Source organism: Panicum virgatum, chromosome 7N, assembly GCF_016808335.1.
Source record: "Panicum virgatum strain AP13 chromosome 7N, P.virgatum_v5, whole genome shotgun sequence".
NCBI classification, from domain to species: Eukaryota; Viridiplantae; Streptophyta; class Magnoliopsida; order Poales; family Poaceae; genus Panicum; species Panicum virgatum.
In genome coordinates, this window is record NC_053151.1 from 4,337,726 (window position 1) to 4,351,608 (window position 13,883).

Here is a 13,883-nt window from a genome sequence, read left to right on the forward strand (position 1 = left end):
AAATAACAAACCCTCTCAGTAGCCCGGGGCAACACTCTATCCTCTATATTCGGTACTAGAGGGTCCCCGGTGCGAAACAGGCTGAGCGGGTGCTCCAAGAGTCCGGTCACATGTGGATCCCGCTACTACCAGATTTTCCATTGTCTATTAAACCACTATCCAATAAAATATTATGTCTTGGAGCATGTGAAAAAGCTAAACTACGATATGAATTAAGGTTACTAACTCACAATAGATAAATGGACTAGCTGAGTTTCATCCTCTCTCATAGTATAGAATTCTTTTCTTCTCTCTTCTTATCATATCAGCAAAATTGCTGATGTATCATAAAATTTAGTGTCATAAAATTTTCCATAAAATCTCTGCACACTGACCTGATAATGTAAATGGTTTAATAGCCGAATCTAGGGATGAAAACAGATCGGATACGGACGGATATCACTGATATCGTATTTATTTTCATATTTGTGTTCGAATACGGAGTCGGATACGGATAGTGTTAGTTTTTGTCGGATAAGATTGTAATGGATATCAACATCATAAAAATGTAAGTTTTGAGCATTCGGATACAGATCGATTACAAATATTGGATACTCAGAATCGGATACGGACGGATAAAAACCCTTCTAGACCGGATCGAATTTGAATACGGTCGGAAAATATCCGTACCATTTACATCCCCAGCTGAATCCTTGTCTCAACTATTCAAGTTGCTCTTGTACCCCACACACTGTCCTCGCTCCCGCGACAGCTGAGCTGACGCAAGCTCCAGAAACTCGGTCGGCGGGGGAAAGACCGCCCCGCGGCATTCAATTAAGAAGAGGCCAGTTTGACCCGACCGAGAAACCCTCCGAACCCTGGCTCTTTCCGGGCTTGGGCCTGGCGACTTGTTGCAACTGGGTCGGAGCTGCACAGCGGTTACATTGCAGCCCAGAGCCGTGCCAGCCAGCCCAAGCACCACGGGAGCGCAGCAAGGGGTTTTTTCTGGGAGTGTCTACTCATCTTTCGGGTGATTTATTTGGTGGAAATCAATCACTTTTTCAACCAATAGCAATGTGACACATCAGCACTGAAAATTAAAAAGACAAAGTGGGTGATACGACAAATTATTTTCACCCAGAAGAAGAAAAAGGATGCATCAAAAAAATGAGTGAGAACCAAAATATATATCACTCAGAAAAGAAGCAGCTTTGTTTTTTGCTTGATCTTAGGGATACAGGTAGAGAGAACCAAAATATATATCAACACAAGGGGGCGTACAGGTAGAGAGAAAAACAGGGGGATACTTGTTTTTTGCTCGCTTGATCTTAGGAACAAGATTGCTGTAGTTTGTTTCACTTTGTCTTAGGGACATGAGTTATGAAACTGGGAGTAAGATCTCTGTAGTTTGTTGTGCATATATAAAAGGCAGAAAATATTTCAATTGCTTGAACCCCCTGTTGTATGAAATTGAAAGGCAAAGAACCTTGATCATGGAATTTAAAAGATTGAAATTAAGAAATTCAGTTACGAAAATATTTCAATAACTCTTGAATTGCAAAGGTTGTATGCAAACTGAATCATTAGTTTCCACAAAAACTAACTATACAAAAGACTCAACCGGTGGGGGAAGGACTGCCCCCCACAGCTTCGCACTAAGAATAAGCTCCTTGTGGTCCGGTCGAGTTTTAAGAACCTGATCGCTATTTTGATAAACTGAAATTATAATGATCTTAAATTGAACAATCCAAATTATTGAATGGTTCTTAACACGGAACAGTTCAGCCACACATGCTCACATCAACTTCTCAGGTGCCCCTTTGGCAAATCACTGAAACACAAGACATTCAATAATGAACACTACAAATTGATCAACAACAAAAACTGAGCAGCAACCCAACAAACAAGATATTCCCTCAACTGAATAATAATAAGAAGAAAAAGAAGTATTGAAAGAAACTGGAACAGACAGTAATCAATTAAAATTCCATCATTGTGAGATCCATTGCTCAGACCCTGGCCTCCCCGCAATACAACAAACAAAACAGACCCGCAAAAAAATAACAGAGCCATGAAAATGAAATATAGAGAAGAACAGAGGATCGAATGGAGCAGGACTGGTTTGAGCGCCAAAAAGGAGACAGCGAGGCATTACTTTGTTAAAGAAAATCTGTACTAAACCGAGCATACAAGAGAGACTCTGCATTCAAAATTCAGATATAGTGAAGTGAGAGGGGGGGGGGGGTTGATTTATATTGCAAAAGAAAATATGCACTGAACTGAATATAGAAGAGAGACTGAACTGACAATTGAACTCATAAATCTAAATAATGAGAGAAACTAAATAATGAATTTGCACTAAACTGAGCATAGTAGACAGACTAAAGTGGAGACTTAATACAGCAACATAAACTGATACAGCCTGTTTTTCTTTTTTCTTTTTTTGAAAACTGTACAGCAGGGGAAGCCCCGCTGTGGTATGGTATATATATACAGCCTATTTTTCACCAAATTATTTTGATAAACTAAAATTATAATGATCTTAAACTGAGCAATCCAAATTATTGAATGGTTCTTAACACGGAACGGTTCAGCCACACATGCTCACATCAACTTCTCACGTGGCCCTTTGGCAAATCACTGAAACACAAGACATCTAATAATGAACACTACAAATTGATCAACAAGAAAGGCTGAACAGCAACCCAACAAACAAGATATTCCCTAAACTGAATAATAATAAGAAGAAAAAGAAGTATTGAAAGAAACCGGAACAACTAAACAAGATATACATTCAATAAGAGTGGTAAGAAATGAAAATACATAAACAACATACACATGCAAAAGGAATTTTAGAAAAATTGAGTAAAATGAATTTACCTCAATAGGCAAGTAATCACCATATAATGCCACAACTCTGTCCTTGAATCTATTCTTATCAGCAAGGGGACTGTTGTGAAGATTTATCTTGGGATGTTGACTGCATTTACGAGCTTGCTCTGCTTTCTGGAATAAAGATTAACAGAAAAAGAGAAAAAAGTTAGAGAAAAAGATTATTACTATCATGGGGGGACATAAAAAGAAGGCGACATGAATAATAATATATGAGTATGTTTGGGGGGGGGGAGTATCACAAAACAATGCCCATACCTTACTCTTACAGAACGCTACAAATTCTTCCATCAAATTTATATGAGAAGATGAAATGATAACCTGCTAATATAAATTAAGAATATTTGAAAATAAATATGGAACCAATGAAATAGAATTGATTAAGAATAAAGAAAGGATGGTACATTGGTATTGGATTGCAGGTTGTTTTCACAATCAAGGGGCCTACGGGCATGCGCAACTCCGATACTGTTAACAACAGAATCATGTCCTGTGGGATTCTTCCTTTTAACAGATAACTATTTGAACATAAAAAATAATCTGTTAATGGGTCAGCAAAAAATCAAGTTGGTTGGTGAGATTTAGTTAATAGTGCACGAGTTGGTGAGACTAAATTCTATGATTCAGAATACCATCTAAAAAGATTTATAAAAATACAGTGCACTCATATAAAACTAAAGAGTTTGCAGCAAAACTTAGGTTCGACGCTTACATATAGAAACAAAAAATAAAAACTAACTAGTCACCCTGGTTGGGTTCATGATTTTCCACAAGATAAGCATGTCATTCATAAACCAGGTTCACTATATGGACTTAGGGAAAAAGGGGTGTGGACTGCTTGAAGTGACCACCAATAGGGGCACCAACAAAAAACTGTGTTGATAATGAACACTAATAGCTACTCCTGGCCATCGTGCAGAACACTACCAAAAATTGATTACGTGAGAGTACTGGTAGTAAATACCCATTGTTGGATATCTAACAAAAGCCAAAAGAAACCTGAACAGAAATGGACAAGACGCATGTTGCAAATGCAATTGCTCTTGATAATTCAAACAAAAAGGACTTCTGAACGATATTCATTTGGAAACAATCTAACAACCACTAACACCCAGCAGCACTACGTTTCCAACTAGCAAATAGAAATGAAAAACAACAGGAGGCCTCGGCAAGCAGATATTTCCAAGCGGACGAGCACTAAACAACAGAAGATATTTGCCACTCAAAAATCCGCGCAGGAAGCCACCCCTAAAAGCTAACAAAAAATCGGTTCATGCCTAGTGATTCAAAAATAAAAAGTACACAATCGAGTCGCATTCAACATTTACGGCGCGGGCAAAAAATCCACATCATCTAGAGCAAAAATTACACATAGATTAAGAGCACAGAACAAATTGAGGAGCATTTAATCCCCCAAAAAATCACCCACCTGTTAGAAGCGACGGCGAACAAAACGATGAAAACAGCAACGATCAAACTTCAAGAGACACAAGGATTTAACGTGGAAAACCCCTCCAATACGAATGGTAAAAACCACGGGCGCCAGCCAGTAAGAACTTCACTATATCGGGTGTGTGTTTACAACGCCTAACGGCGGCTTACAAGAGGAATAATCGAATTGATGTTCTCCGGTAAAGCCTATAGGTTAGATATATAGGAGAGTTATATGGTCTCCTCAACTTTTACTAACAATGTGGGATTAAAAGTTTGCACCACATGGGCCTTTAGGATTTATTTGGAATAACTGAAATACTTAATGGGCCAAACCCAAATTCCAACAATCTCCCACCAAAATTTGGATCACAATATAACATACTCCACCTTGAGACAAATTACTTCTTGTAGCATATCAAAATCATCACTTGAACACAACAAAGAATAGAAGTTCTGGCGCCAAATAGCCTATTGGGCTAAGCTGTCAAACCAACTAAGCTTGAGCAAAGCTCAAACTTAGCTACAGGAACTAGTTTAGTCATCATATCAGCTGGATTATCATGAGTACTGATTTTGCATACCTTCAATTTACCTTGTGAAATAACATCACGAACATAATGGTACTTGACATCAATATGCTTTGTCGTTTCATGAAACATCTGATCTTTGGTGAGGCAAATAGCACTTTAACTGTCACAGAATAGATCAATGCAAGAATCAACTCCACACAGCTCAGCAAATAAACCTTTCAGCCAAACTGACTCCTTGCACGCTTCAGCAATAGCCATATATTCTGCTTCTGTGGTAGACATAGCAATAACAGGCTGTAAAGTAGCCTTCCAACTCACAGCACAACTGCCAACAGTGAACACATAACCTGTGAGTGACCTGCGCCTATCCAAATCAGCAGCATAATCTGAATCCACATAACCAATGAGTCACTGATCAGTTCTCTCAAACTTCAAACAAGAATCTGTTGTTCCTCTGAGGTACCTAAAAATCCACTGGACTGCTTTACAGTGTTTTTTACCAGGATTAGACATGTATCTGCTAACCAAACTCATAGCATATGATAAATCTGGGCGAGAGCAGACCATGGCATACATCAAAGAACCAACAGCACTAGAATATGGGACTTTTGACGTATATTCAACATCCTCATCAGAACTAGGATACTGAGCGGCTGACAATTTAAAGTGAGGTGCAATATGAGTACTAACTGGCTTTGAATCATGCATATTGAAACGCTGAAGAACCTTGTTAATGTAATTATGCTGATTAAGAAATAATAAACCAGATTTTCTATCTCTAGTAATCTCCATACCTAGAATTTTCTTAGCAACACCAAAATCCTTCATATCAAATTCACTACTCAACAATTTCTTTATCGTAGTGATTTCTTTTCTGCTCTTGGCAGTAATAAGCATGTCATCAACATATAACAACAAGTATATATGTGATCCATCAATAATCTTAATGTAAACACAGCAATCATATTCAGATCTTTTAAAATCATGTAACTACATAAATGAATCAAACTTCTTATACCACTGGCGAGGAGACTGTTTCAAACCATATAAGGACTTCTTCAATTTGCAAACATAATTCTCCTTGCCTGGCACTATGAATCCTTCTGGCTGATCCATGTAAATTTTCTCCTCAAGCTCTCCATGCAAAAATGCAGTCTTCACATCTAACTACTCTAGCTCAAGATCATGCATAGCAACAATACTAAAGAAAGTTCGAATTGAGCTATGCTTCACAACTGGAGAGAACACATCATTATAGTCAACACCAGGAATCTGACTGAAGATCTTTGCAACTAACCTTGCCTTAAATTTTAGAGGCTCACTAGGAGACAAACCTTCCTTTCTCTTGAAGACCCATTTGCAGCGAACAGACTTCTTTTTCTCAGGTGTTGGCGCTCCTTAAGTACCCATTTTATCCCTTATTTATCCTTGATAATGGCATGAATTTAATATCAAAATCACTAACCGTCCTAACCCTGGCCTAATTATTGGTCATTTTCACACTTGCACATATATTTTGGAGGAATTTCGTTTCTGTAGGTTTTTGGCCTATTTTGGAGCATGAAATAACGAGGTCCGTGATCGAGCGCTAACACGGAGAAAGACGAAGGCCAAAGCCCAAAGGGAGGACCAAAGCCCATGTTGATTCGAAGCCCATTCACGCACATCCATCCTCCTAGAGAGCCCAAAGGACCGAACCCACGAAGATGAGATCAAGATACTTCGGGATTAAGCAAAGCAAATGAAGATTTAAGGAAGGATTCCCTATCCTATCCTTTTCTCGAAGATATCTCCAAGATAACAACGTCCAAAGGGGTGCAATCGTGAAGGACATAAACTCTAGAAGATGCGAGGAGTCTACACGCGAAAGATGAGACCGAGGCGAACCCGAAAGGGGGTAGGCCGGCCGGCTTAGCCCGTTTCCGAGGCGGTTCGGCCTGCCCTTCGACCCGTGGCTTCCTCGGCTTATAAATAGCTCGCACCTTATTCAACTCGAAGCATCCATCCACCCAGAACTCGACGAAAACTTAGGGCCAAAACCGGAGGGAGACGACGGCCGCCGCAAGTCTTCGAAGTTGTCTAGGAGATGGCTTAGGCCACCCCTAGCTATCATGGCCTCCCTGCGTGGTTGTGCTATGGTGGAGTTCATGAGCTAGTTGGAGTCGTCAATGGTATGTACTCGGTGGTGACGATCCAAATCGGGGCGCTAAGGAGCGTCAACATCAGGTAAGCTCACAATCTCCCATGTGTCATTTTTCTCAAGAGACTGCATCTCCTCCTGCATAGCTGAGATCCACTTCTCCTTATCAACAGAATCAACAGCTTCAGAATATGTTGCTGGCTCACAAGCATCCTCCACCTGTTCAGCACAACTCAAAGCATAATAAGTCAGATTACACTCCTCAATTAAACGGTTTGGAGGTCCACAACTCCGCTTTGATCTGCGAAGAGCAATAGGTAAATCTACATCCTCCTCATGCTGCAAATTAGAATGTGAAACTGGAGGTGAGTGCTGAACAGTATCAGGAACACTATCTGAAACATCATTACCAACAACTTTATTTTTCTGGTCATCCATAAGCTCCACCTGCACACTAACTTGTGGCTGCAATTTTTCAACTAAAGTATCATCTGTGGACAGAATGTCAATAAACATCACAGACTCATTGAAAACAACACTTCTGCTCATGAAAGTCTTTTTAGTTTCAAGATTCCACAATTTATATCCTTTGACTCCCGTACCATAACCAAGAAATAGACTTTTAATAGCTCTAGGCTCTAATTTTCTATTATCAACATGAGCATAAGCAGTGCAGCCAAAAACTCTCAAATGTGAATAATCTGCAGGTATACCAGACCATACCTCAATAGGAGTCTTCTTGTTGAGTGGAATAGAAGGCGACCTGCTGATCAAATAGCATGCAGTATTAGCAGCCTCAGCCTAAAAACACTTGTTCATACGGGCGTTGGACAGCATGCAACGAGCCTTCGAGATATTGGTCATGTTCATGCGCTCGGCCACACCATTCTGCTGTGGAGTGTATGGGATGGTGTGATGCCTAACAATGCCTTCTTTTCTGCAATAATCATAAAAAATATCCGAACAAAATTCTCCACCATTATCAGTGCGAAGCACCTTGACCTTCTTCTCAGTTTGCATTTCTATCATAATTTTCCACACTGTAAAAGCAGCAAAAATATCATCTTTGTTTTTCAGAAAATAAGGCCAAACTCTTCTAGAGTAATCATCAATAATGGTAAGTATATAACGAGCACCACCATATGAAGGCTTACGGGAAGTACCCCACAAATCAGCAGAAACATAATCAAGTGTACCTTTTGTGGTATGAATAGAGGTATTGAATTTGACCCTCTTGTGCTTACCAAATACACAATGCTCACAGAACTTCTTGCCACTCAGAATGCAGCCATTCAGCAGGTTTCTCTTCATCAATTCTGCCATACCGAGTTCACTCATGTGTCCAAGACGCATATGCCAAATGTCAGTCTTACTAGGTTCAGCATTAGCAACATTAGCAGCAGAAACAGAACCATGCAAAGTACAACCTCTGAGAACATATAAATTTGAAGGATTTAGATCACCCAGCAAACATAGAAGAGAACCTTTAGATACCTTCACAACTCCACCTGAACCGATGTATTTGAGTCCTTCTTTATCAAGTGTGCTCAACGAGATCAGATTTCTTTTCATTCCTGTTATGTGCCTCACATTCTTCAGTGTGCGAATCATGCCATCATGGGTTTTGATCTGAACAGAGCCAATGCCAACAATCTCACACGGGTTATCATCTCCCATGCGCACAAAATCACCGTTCTGCAAAGACTCATAGGAACTGAACCAATCTCTATTAGTGCAGATATGAAAGGAACATGCAGAATCAAGAATCCACTCATCATGACCAGCAACACAACCAGCAAAGACAACCAAACAATCTGACTCAGAGTTTTCACCAGCGGAAGCAACACTAGCCTTACCATCAGATTTATTTTTCCTCTTCTCCTTATTCTGCAATTTTCAGCAATCCTCAATTATATGAGATTTCTTCTTGCAGTACTTACAAAATAATTTCTTCTTGGGACCTTTGGACTGGGAGCGGCCTCTACTGTCATTGGTCTTACTACGATTGTTGTTGTCGCTGGATGATCTTTGCTCTGATCTGCCTCTAACATGCAAGGCGTTGCCCCTTGAGGACGATCCATCTATTTGCACCATGCCTTTCATCTTCTCCTTAGACTGGAGTGCCTCACAAACTTCCGCAAGGGTTAGTTTATCACGGCTTAATAGTATGGTGTCACGAAAACTTGCATAAGAACTTGGCAAAGAGCATAATAAGAGAAGATCTAAGTCCTCATCTTCATACTTAACCTCCATCGACCCTAGGTCAGCAACGATCTCCTTGAAGACAGATAGGTGACCCATCACCGAATCACCCTCCTGCATCTTAAGCGTATACAGATTCAACTTTATATGCAATTTACTGGTAAGATCCTTCGACATGCAGATCGATTCTAGTTTTAGCCACAATTCTGCAGCAGTCTTTTTCTGCAGCACTTCTTGCAGAATATCATTAGATAGATGAAGCTGAATAAGAGAAAGAGCCTTACGGTCCTTGCGCTTCTCCTCATCGGCCCACTCATCCTTCTTATTCTTTCCGAATTTTTCCAGCGCCTCATCAAGATCATTGGTTTGCGTCAGAATATCTCTCATCTTGACTTGCCACAGCGAGAACCTCGTCTTGTAGTCCAACATTGGTAGATCATACTTCATCAACGCCATCACGAAACCCTAATTTGAAACCACAGCTCTGGTACCACTTGTTAGAAGCGACGGCGAACAAAACGATGAAAACATCAAAGATCAAACTTCAAGAGACACAAGGATTTAACGTGGAAAACTCCTCCAATGCGAAGGGTAAAAACCACGGGCGCCAGCCAGCAGGAACTTCACTATATCAGGTGTGTGTTTACAACGCCTAACAGCGGCTTACAAGAGGAATAATCGAATTGATGTTATCCGGTGAAACCTATAGGTTAGATATATAGGAGAGTCATATGGTCTCCTCAACTTCTACTAGCCATGTGGGATTAAAAATTTGCACCACATGGGCCTTTGGGATTTATTTGGAATAACTGAAATATTTAATGGGTCAAGCCCAAATTCCAACAATCTCCCACCAAAATTTGGATCACAATATAACACCACCAACTCAACTGGCTACCGCATGAACAATTACCCACTAAAAACTAAGAGAAATGATAGCAATCCCACCACCGAATGGGTACACAGCACAAAAAATCTCCTCATCAAGTTGAATGTGGAAATCACTCGGAACAACACAGAAGCCAAATCGAATCCGATTGCAAAGCACCTGGACATTGAGGGGAATGGTTGTGCTGCCCCTGGTAGAACGAGGTCAACGGCGACAGAACAACCCGGCCTTCACCCGCGCGGCGGCCCTCCAAAATCGCCGCAGCATGCCACTTCTCAGCACTGCGAGCTCGGGGAGGAAAAATCAAGAAGACACCAGCCTGTCGGGAGAGAGAAAGAAAAGCAACACGACCTAACGGGGAGATGCCGGCCGGAACGAACGAGCCAAAAAAAACAAACAGGACAAACAGGCCAAAAAGAACCACAAGGCCCGGTGCTGCACGAATCTTGGGGGAGATCACAGCCGTGGAAATCTGAGTGAGAAAGAGGGGTGGAAATCACCCGATAGATGGATAGAAAAACCGTTTTTTTTTCCCGCCCCACCGGGGATTGGAACCCTCCACCTTGTGGGGTGCCGCCGGACAGCTTCGACCACTCGGTCTAGTGTTCGAGTACTGCAAAGGAGTCCAGGACAGTGCGGAAGGTGTCGTCGCTGTGGCCTCGAAGCCTGCACGTCTTTGTCACTGCCGACCAGCCATGGCGTCCCCCGCGGCGTCCGGCGAGGTTCAGCCCCCCATCCTCCCGGCCCTCCTCCTCTTCCGCCGCCTGGACGCGGCCTTCCGCGCCGCGCTGGGCCGGCGCTTCCGCCTCCTCGACTTCTTCGCATCGGGCGAGCCCGTCCCGGTTTTCCTCGCCGGCGCCGCGGCCTCGTCGGACCCGCCCCGCGCCGCGGTCGTCGTGGGAGGCGGCGCCGTCCGCGTGGACGCCGCGTTCCTCGACGCCGTCCCGTCCCTCGGATTCGTCTTCAGCACGGGCGCGGGCGTCGACCACATCGACCTCCACGAGTGCGCGCGACGCGGCGTCGCCGTCGCCAACTCCGGCACGGTCTACTCCGCCGACGTCGCTGATCAGGCCGTCGGCATGCTCATCGACGTGCTAAGGCGCGTCTCGGCGGCCGAGCGGTTCGTCCGCCGCGGCCTCTGGCCAGTGCAGGGGGACTACCCCCTCGGCACCAAGGTCCCGTCCTCGCCTTCCGGATCTTTTCTTTGACTGGACTGGAGACCTGAAGTCATCAGTCATGATGTGTCGTATGCTCCTATTTACTTTATCTATTAGCATCTTGATCTGATTTTCTTTATGAGTAAGTATAGTACAAAATTTGATGAGATCTCCACACCTGCCTGAATTTGTTTTTGGGTTAAAATGCTTAACTAAACTTCAGGACTGTTATTAAGCACTACTAACTTGCTCATCGTGAGTGATTTAACTAGTGGAAGCACATCATTATACCATGCACATGAAAGGATGCAGATTTATACAGTTGGATTGGATTGACCTCTAGATTAGTTATATTCGTGAATCGTGAATTAACAAAACATTTATATAATTCAGCGCTGCTGATTCAAGCACGCGTGAAGCTTTAACATTGCCATGTTCATGTGTTCCCAACTTCCATTATATGAATCTACAATAACAATATCCTACTTCAATGCTTTCAGCTAGGCCGCAAGCGTGTTGGTATCATCGGCTTGGGGAACATCGGTTCACTGATCGCGAAGAGGCTTCAAGCTTTTGGCTGTGTCATCTATTACACCTCCAGAAGACTGAGGGATTCAGTCCCGTACAAATACTTCCCTAACGTTCACGATCTTGCTTCTGAATCAGATGTGCTTGTTGTCGCATGCGCGTTGAACAAGGACACACGGCACATTGTCAACAAGGATGTTCTAGAGGCCCTGGGAAAGGATGGGATCATCATAAACATCGGTCGAGGAGCAAATGTCGACGAGATGGAGTTGGTTCAGGCGCTGAAGGAGGGAAGGATTGCAGGAGCTGGTCTAGATGTCTTTGAGAATGAGCCCAAGGTGCCACCAGAGCTCTTCTCCATGGACAATGTGGTAATGACGCCTCATGTTGCGGTTTTCACATCAGAGTCCAGGTCAGACCTGCGTGACACCATGATTGGTAACCTTGAAGCCTTCTTCTCCGGGAAGCCATTGCTTACGCCGGTGCTTCCCTGGTAAGTCAGGCTACATTGCAGGTCAATCCATCATCTTAATATGATGTTGGAAGGTAGTGTTATTTTATTTTGGCTGCAAGATGCATGCCTACTGGATGCAGAGCGTGCCATTTGGTATTTCAGATAGTAGCATCTCTTCGGAACCGAGAAAAAAAAAACAGAATGATTCCTCGGGGTGAATTCTTCTTTCATAATCGGTATGCTTTTTGGTTATCAACAATTGAAGATCCTAAATGATAATGAAAAATAGATCTTTATTTTCAGTTGTAGTGACTTGACCTTGCAATATTGTCAAGTTGTGAATCAATGGTTTTCTTCTACAAATAGGGAAAATGTGAATAGTATATATCTTGAAAGGAAAATGGGTTAGAACTGAGGAGTAGCTCATCCCATAGCCTGTAAACTCAATCCAGTCGCAGTCGTAGGTGTTTATCAATAGTCACGGAACTCCTTTTCTAGATAACAAAGAATTCAGGATGCAACGTAATTATTTGCATGGTCATCCAGATGAGTAGCCTATGTAGAATTGCTGTTTGCACGATAGGATCGAATCATATAACAGGTCTCAGAATCATGCTTTCGTTAGAATGCATAGTAAAAGTTAAAAATAACATTGTAGAGGTTGAAACGTATAATATTGATTTTCCTAATTTAGTATACTTTTCTACTAAAAAAATTAGTATACTTTTTTAAACTTGAGCTCACTCATGCGCATTATATTCATTTCAACTCACAATTTGGACAAATGTTTCATTATAACCTGATCGTTTCATTTCAACTCTCTCATGCACATTGATGGAGTTCATTGCTACAAACTCCACCTTGGCATGAATTCCATCTTGTAGCAATGAAGTATCATCAATGAACTCACTTTAATAATAAATAATTGCCAACACCAAAAGTCACTAGAAATTGAACTTTATCACAAATTAAGCTTGAGCATAATTCAAACTTAGCTACAGGAACAGGCTTAGTCCTCATATCAGCAGGATTTTCATGAGTACTTAATTATCTTGCATACTTTAACATCACCTTCAGCAACAACGCCTTGAATAAAATGATATCTCGCATCAATGTTCTTTGTTTTTTGATGAAACATCTGATCTTTAGTAAGATAAATAGCACTTTGACTATCACAATGTATAGTAATGCAAGAAGAAATCTCGCAAAGCTCCGAGTATAAACCTCTCAACTAAATAGCTTTTTTACAACATTCAAAAATAGCCATATATTCAGCTTTAGTGGTGGACAAAGCAATAGTAGCCTGCAAACTTGCTTTCCAACTAAAAGCACAACCACCAATGGTGAAAACATAACCTGTGAGACACCACCTCTTAACCAAGAAGAATATTAAGCCACGACTCATCCGTTGGATCCTACTCCTCCAGAAATTTGATTTGGAAATCAAAGATAAAAAAGGAGCAGATAACGTGTGGCAGATCATCTTTCAAGAATGCAAGTGCAAGGATCAGACTTTGAAGGACCGGGATGGGCGACATCTTTCAAGAATGCAAGTGCAAGGATTAGACTTTGAAGGACCGGGATGGGCGACCAGAGAGGGGGGAGCGAATAGGAGCCCTAAAAAATTCTCCTCAAGACAATAAGACATATGTCTCAAATTCAATCCGACACGCCTCTC

General features: G+C 41.9%; 1 protein-coding gene and 1 long non-coding RNA gene across 3 annotated transcripts; one reads left to right on the forward strand and one right to left on the reverse strand.

Moving 5' to 3' along the window:
- Positions 1-2,401: 2,401 nt before the first annotated feature.
- Positions 2,402-10,333, reverse strand: LOC120680603. Of its 2 annotated transcripts, none has more exons than XR_005677735.1 (4): positions 10,226-10,333; positions 3,276-3,389; positions 3,130-3,192; positions 2,402-2,985 (listed from the first exon to the last, which is right to left on the reverse strand). It is a non-coding gene; the product is annotated as an uncharacterized LOC120680603 (long non-coding RNA). The 2 variants fall into 2 exon arrangements; XR_005677736.1 differs by having other exon boundaries at positions 3,130-3,195.
- A 302-nt stretch (positions 10,334-10,635) lies between these two features.
- On the forward strand, positions 10,636-12,507 carry LOC120683197 (glyoxylate/hydroxypyruvate reductase HPR3-like). The gene is made up of 2 exons (XM_039965224.1): positions 10,636-11,241; positions 11,724-12,507. The coding sequence occupies exons 1-2, from the start codon at positions 10,762-10,764 to the stop codon at positions 12,246-12,248; spliced, it is 1,005 nt and encodes a 334-aa protein (XP_039821158.1). The 5' UTR covers positions 10,636-10,761; the 3' UTR covers positions 12,249-12,507.
- Positions 12,508-13,883: the final 1,376 nt, after the last annotated feature.